Source organism: Epinephelus lanceolatus, chromosome 15 (assembly GCF_041903045.1).
Source record: "Epinephelus lanceolatus isolate andai-2023 chromosome 15, ASM4190304v1, whole genome shotgun sequence".
NCBI lineage: Eukaryota > Metazoa > Chordata > Actinopteri > Perciformes > Serranidae > Epinephelus > Epinephelus lanceolatus.
The window spans coordinates 35,803,983-35,810,878 of record NC_135748.1 but is presented as its reverse complement, the minus strand read 5'-3'; the positions used below and the strand labels follow the sequence as shown (position 1 = coordinate 35,810,878).

Here is a 6,896-nt window from a genome sequence, read left to right as displayed (position 1 = left end):
CATATATAATTGTAAACACCCACATGGGTTATTTTTCAGCATGATGTGCACTTTTGATATTCAAAGTATCCTACATTGTGCTGATAATAATTGTACTTAAATAACATTATAAATGCAGGACTTTTACTTTTTAATTCCAGTCTGGTATCAATACTTTTACTCAAGTAAATGATCTGAATACTTTTTCTACACATGATGAGTTTTATTGATGCTGATTGGCTGCTGACCTTCCTTTGTCTGCTGAGAACCCCAAAGCATGAATCTGTGATATTACAGGGACCTCTAGTGGCTGTTGTCAGTAATTACAGTACATGTAATTTACTCATGACCAGATGGCAGCTGCTACATGCGGTGATGAGACTTTTGATAAACCAGCGTGCACAGATTAACCATCTATTTTTAGAAAGGGTCGTCTTTCATACAATTTTTCAGATTTTATTTTACTTTTTAAAGTTTTGTAAAGGTTTGTGCACAAAACAGTATAAAGCTGTAAATAATGTAGGAAACAGCATTATAAAGACACTTCCCTTCTTTAGGTGTGTACATGTCTCTGGTAGAAAAACAGGCCTACAGAAGGAACTTTGCTCAAGGCTCCACACACGCAGCACCATTAGTGCCATGTTTTGTTACATGTTAAAAGCATGTAATTCCAGTGTGGAGGCGCTTCGTAAATTGCACTGTATTTTTAGCCTATTTGCCACAAGCAGGCGGAGCTAAGGAGGCTGAGATGGAGGGATGCTGCTGAATAGCAGGTGGAGACCGCGGATGTTTACGGGATGCACTTTACTGAGGGAGGATCAGAGGAGGCTGGATAGATTTTTCTCGACTTGAAAAGTCCGTTGCACTTTGTGGACGATTTTATATGTATTTTTAATCTGTGAGGGCTGAGATCGACTCCACGCTGCTCAGCAGACCGGCAGGGACTAGCTGTGAAAGGCTCCGTCTGTCTGTCGTGTCCTGGAGGTTGCGACGATGTGAAGCTCCATCGTCGGGTCGACGGCCGCAGCCTTTTCCCTGAAGCTTGATATTATGCAGGGAACAAGGGGCACTGGAAGGATTAAAGGGGAACAAAGCACCGGTTTAGAAAACGTTTTACAAACTGGCAGGTAAGAGGGTGTTAATGTGGTGCGCCACCGCATGAATACAACCATTTAACGGGATGAAAAAGCTGAAATATAGTAAATATTGTCTTTGTAACACAACAGCAAACAGATGCTAAACATCCCTAACACGATCTGTATTTAGGATTTGACTCTGAGCCGTTTGTAAAGTGAATGTGTACCTTCTGTGCTGCTGGTACAGAAAAGTCTAGGCCTGTACTGATTGTAAGGTGTGAGACCATGATTGTGAGCTGTGTCCAGTGCTTGTTTACCAGACAGAATCTCTTGTTTTAAACCAAACTGGTTAATAATATATATGTTGCAGGACCTGGTTTGATTCCAAAGATATTTTTAGGTTGATTGTGTGAAGTGGAGTGAAAAATATTGCTATGAGTAATCAAATTTTCCCAGCCTAGTAACTCTGCCAAAAATAGACTCTCTATTAAAGGACTCTGGTGTTTTTTCGTGTGTTATGTCACTTCCCTGAAGGGGAAATGTCTCATCTGGTGTAAAAATCAGTGCATGAATATGTGCTCATGCATGCATGCATCTCTGAACCTGCGTTATGACCCTCCCCCACAGACTGCATCTCTCTTAAGCTCTGTACTGAATTCTATAATCCTCTAATTGAAACCTCTTCCCACTGTTTTATCCACTTCCTCTTTCATATCATATAACCCCCCCCTCCCTGTGTCGACCCCTGCCCCCCCTCCCTCTTCTCTGCCTGCAGTATTAGCCAACTATGGTCGACCCCTCGGAGGCTGAGGAGCAGAGCAAGTGTAAAGGTCCACAACTCGACACGCCAGCTGTGGCCACTGAAGACCCTCGACTGCCAGAACAGGCCGATGGCACGACAACAGAGGAGGACGGGGATGCCGGTTTCGAGACGCCCCCCACTGGCAGTTCTGAGCCGAGTCCCTGCCACACTGCAACCCCGGGCCCAGACACCGCCTCTCAGGGGGTCCCACCTGAGCAACCACAGACTCAGACTGATACGTCGCCAAAATTGCACCTGGACCTGTACAACTTTGACTCACCAGCTGCAGAGGGCAGCCGCTACGTGTTAACAAGCCCTCACTCTCTGGAGGCGTGTGCTCGATGTGGGGTCAAACCAGTGGAACTCCTGCCCCGCCCGCTGGCTGACTTTGCCCGGGAGGCTCCTGGTCGCTCCATGCGTGTTGCGACAGGCCTGTTTGAAGTCTACGAGAGGGACAGACACGCGAAACTGAGACAGTGCAGGGAGGAGAGAGAGAGGATAGTCAGAGAGGAGAAAAGGAGGATTCTGCAGGCGACAGTCAATACCAGCAGCAGTGCGTCAGCCTCCTCTGTGGAGCAGCAGCACAAAGCGTCCTCTGGCTCCGCTCAGCCTCCTAAATCTGGGCCGGTGACCTCCAGCTCAGCCCCTGATTTTGGAGCATCTTCTAGAGCTGCAGCATCAGGTCCGACCTCTAAAACAGGTACATCTATTTTATCTAAAGCTCCGACCACGAGCACCTCCCCTAAAACTGCCCATGCAGCATCTACTCCGTCCTCAAGAACTGGTTCTACAACATCTACACCGTCTCCCAGGGGTGGTTTCCAAGGAAAGCATCTTCTGTCCTCTTCATCTGAACAAGTGAAAACTACACGGCCGCTCTCCTCTGGCCCTCCACCAGTAATCAGGAAGTCATCAGGCGGTAAATCCTCAAACACTTTCCCCAGATCGACACCCAAACCCCCCGCCTTCCCCAGAGCCAACTCCACATTAACATCATCAGTGACAAAGCCTGCAGTTCAGAGCCCCGGGACGCCTCTGAACGGCGTAACAGGAACACCATTCTCTCAGCACAATGGACATCTTGGCTTTCACTCCAAGGTGCGAGGAAAAAGCCATTCATTGGAGTCCTTACAGCGGAGGATGGATCCGGTCTGCTCTTCCACCTCCACCACCACGACTACTACTACATGCACCTCATCAGAGTCAGGTGCTTCATCTTCTTACAGCTGGGACGGTCCGCGAGATCACTGGGCTAAAGTCTCCAGTCCTCGAGCTCGCACTATGGCCACTTTCAACTCCCTGATGGGCCGCAGCCTCAGCCTCGGCGACCTGAGCCACTCTATTCAGACAACACAGAAGGTGGAGCGCATAGTGAAGGAGGTGAAGCGTCGAGGCCTGAAGGCTGTGTCTGAGCGCGACCGCAAGATTGCAGCTCTGATGCTTGCCAGATACCAGGAGGAAGACATCATGAGTCAGACCCGTTACGTGGCTCACCTTCAGTGGGATAGTGAACGCAGAATGGAGGAGCTACGCCGAGAGCAGGAGGAGAGAGAGAAGCAGCGTGCCGTGCTTCAGTGCCAGCGGGTGTGGCAGACCCAGGTATCGATTCGCCAGCGTAGACTCAGCCAGCAGGAGCGACAGTCAGCAGCTGCCAAAATGAGACAGGCTGAGGAGAGTGAGGAGCGATGGAGGGAGCTCGCAGAGCAGCAGGAACGCAACCGTCTGCTGAGGTTACAGCAGGCAGCACGAGAGGAGAAACATAAGAAAGCTCTGCAGGAGCAGAACCTGAAGGCCCTGGAGGAGGAGAGGGCAGCCATGCTGGAGCAGGAGAGGCTGCTGCTGAAAGAGAAGCTCACTATGGCTGAGCTGAAGAGGCAAGAGAGGGAGCATCAGGCCCAGGAAGATAGACGAGGTCTGAACAAAGCAGAGAAGAGACGTCACGCCGCCCTCATACAGGAGATCGCCCGCAGAGAGCAGGAGGAGAGGGAGGAGGCCAGGAGGGCAGCAGAGGAGAAGCTCAGCCGTTCTCTGGAGAATTATGAACAGATTGTTGAGCGTCGAGGGCAAGAGCTGAAAGAAAAGGCCAAGCGTGAGGAGCAGCAGATCCTGAAAGCACGCAAGGCAGCAGAGAAGCGTGAGAGACAGCAGCAGCAACTTCTAGAAGCTCGTGTGAAGGAGGCGGAAAAACGAGCCCAGCAGGCAGCTGTAGTGGCCGAGGAGAGGGCCAAAGAAAAAGCTCAGCGGGCCGTCCAGAGCCGACTGGAGAAGGAGAAACTCCAAAAGCTCAACAGGCAGCGAGTTGAGGAGGAGGAGAGGCAGAGGCGTCTGGAGCTGCTGCAGTCCATTGAAAGGAAGCTGGAGAAGAGCGAACAGATCTTTAAAGAGAAGAGGGCAGTGCTGGAGAGCGCTCGCTCTGTGGCCCGAGCCTCCTTTCATGTACGAGACAAAGTGCGAGAGGAGACCAACATGCGTACGTTTGATAAAATGGCTCTTGAAGCTCAACTCAAAGCCAGTCTAGATGAGAAATAAACTCCTGGTTTTGTTGTGGACCCCTCACTTCTGGTCATGTGCTCGGCTCTCGCCTTCATTATGGCCCTCATCACTCAACAGCTTTTTCCTATTAAAACCCAGCGTGTTATTTTTCCTTACATATCATAACCATCAGCTGGTTTGATTAGATTTTTGACCATCTGTTTTTTCATTATAGATCCTATCAAAGTAAACCAAATCATTTTTTATCATGGATGCAACGAGACTATGAACTTTATCAGCTGTTATAGTTTAACAGTAAAGCCTGTGTGGGACGTACAGTGGACTTCATATTAGATGAGAGTTTGGAGCAACACAGCCCCTCCTCTTCTCCCGGCCTCTTTGCCCTCTGTTCCTTACATCTCAGCTACTGGACTGAAAGCTGTGCGGGAATGAAAAGAGTCATTGTTTACCAGGAAGCACAACTCCATGACAACTGCAGAGGCTTTTAAAGGAGCACTCCTGTGAGGGAAAATTAAGCGCAAATGGTTCTAGACCCCCAAAGCAACCGAGGGATCCTTTTGTCCACGCACTGTGACACAGCTACATATAGCATGGAAATAAAGCCCTGGGCTGGGCACTTGTCTGTACCTAACCGCTGACAATGCAGCACAGGAGGGCCGTGTGCACGAGCCTCGTGCTGATGAAGCATCGGAGGACGCAGATTCCTGCAGCAAGGGCTGTTCTTTCCTCCCTCTTCCTCCCCTCAAGGACTCCCTCTGTCTCTCCTCTTCATGTCAGATCACAGTAAACAGTGAAGCACTCTGAGAGACAGCCACCTCTTGACTTCCCGTCAAGGTCAACAGGTATGAGTTTTTATGGCTCTCACGGATTATGCAATGCTTTCTGTTTTGCCACATGCTGTTGCCTTTCAGCCCTTGCAATTAAAAACAAACAAACAACAACCCTTGATCACACTGACCCCGGCTTGACAGTGCAGAGAGAAAAAAAAAATGCATCTACTCATGAGCCGACATGCAAGCCAACAACAAGCTTTAAAGGCCTCTGGCTGCGCTAATCCTACAATCTCTCAGATTAAAAGAAAAGGGAGATACACATGGGTTTCAGCCCTCAGATGTAGGCGTTGCCATAGCGATAGATATCAGGATGGAGCAGCGAGAGTGAATGACTGAGCAGGGAGAGTGCGTGGGAAAGTGAGGGGGCTGCCTGTGGGGAGCTACCTCTCTGCTGGCTCGGCTCATTCTGGTCGATTCTTTGGAAAAACATGCCATCACTTTGTCATATTAACATCTGTGTTAGGCCGGGGAATTACTGCAGCATTCCTCCTCCTCATTCACTCAGGGAGAAATCCTTTAAAACCTTCACCTACACAGTCTGTCAGTTCCTGTAGCACATCTGTGACCAGGAAGTAGACTGGACCGAGCATTTCAGACAGCCCCAAACCTACTAATGTCCCTAACTACTGAGATAAAAGCCTGACTGAATTTGAAATGCAGCATTAGACCAGTAGAGGACTGACAGGCTTACGGCCCCGACTGAGCCACGCTGTTCCCACCAGATAATCACACGGAGGTGATGTAAGGTTAGAGGGATGAGACGGCAGATTTATTGGTGCTTATGTTAGTGACTGAAAAGATGAGGTCACCATTCTAGAAAAGGATTTATTATAATGCACTAACATAAAAGTGGCAGTAGACACCTCTCACATTTATGGGTACAGTTTCATTCTGAATTGACCCTTGAAAACCTGAGGAAACTGGCTTGATTTCTTTTAAAAACGGGAAGAACGAGCAACGAAAGAAGAAATAACCCCCAAAATTTGCAAGAAATTAGTAAAGAGAAAATAAAATATTAAAAAAAAAGAAAGGAAAGGAAAGTTAAAAACAAAGACATGACCTGAAAATAGTGCTTAAGATTATAATAACTCTGTAACATATTTTTAATATAATTATAAGAGTTTTTCCCCAGCACTTTTTTCCCTAGTTTTTTAAAAATAAGTTTCTCAATCTCATTTTTTCTTTTTGCAATTTGTGAGACATCTCCTACCAAGTTGTTTATTACCTTTTCCCCCATGTTTTTGAAATAAATCGCACCAATTTGCTCAGTGATATCAAAGCGTTCATTAGTAACACATCAGTAGAACAGAGAAGTGAGAGGAAAAGATAACCTGCAGACTTTTAGATGAATTAATGACAGAAAATCTGATTTTAACTTCCTGTCTTCCTGCGTGAATTTTACAGCTACTAAACAACTACATCAAAGACATGTTAAGAGTGGCATTTGATATCTTTGTGTATCAGAGCTGGGTTCAAAATACTTAGTAGTACAGTAGTAGTACAGTTCGAAGAAAGAAATTCAACATTTTAAATTAGTGAAGCTCATGTATATGTCGGTAGTTTTGACGCATTGGTTTCTGATTCTTAAGATTTGAGAAAATATGGCAGACCCTTTTGAATGATGTTAAAATTAGTCTCTACATTCTAATAGATTAATAATATATATCATAATGATCATTGTTATCATTATAAAATAGATTATTTCTCTTCTCT

The 6,896-nt window shown here is 47.0% G+C and overlaps 1 protein-coding gene across 1 annotated transcript in view; it reads left to right on the top strand.

Annotated features, from left to right (window-relative positions):
• Nucleotides 1-443: 443 nt before the first annotated feature.
• ccdc177 (coiled-coil domain containing 177) overlaps nucleotides 444-6,896 on the top strand; it is an 8,415-nt gene continuing 1,962 nt past the window's right edge. The window contains exons 1-2 of the mRNA XM_033642932.2: nucleotides 444-1,106; nucleotides 1,831-5,192. Coding sequence (XP_033498823.2) covers nucleotides 1,843-4,386 — 2,544 coding nt within the window. The 5' untranslated portion in view covers nucleotides 444-1,106; nucleotides 1,831-1,842 and the 3' untranslated portion in view covers nucleotides 4,387-5,192. The remainder of the gene's footprint in view (nucleotides 1,107-1,830; nucleotides 5,193-6,896) is intronic.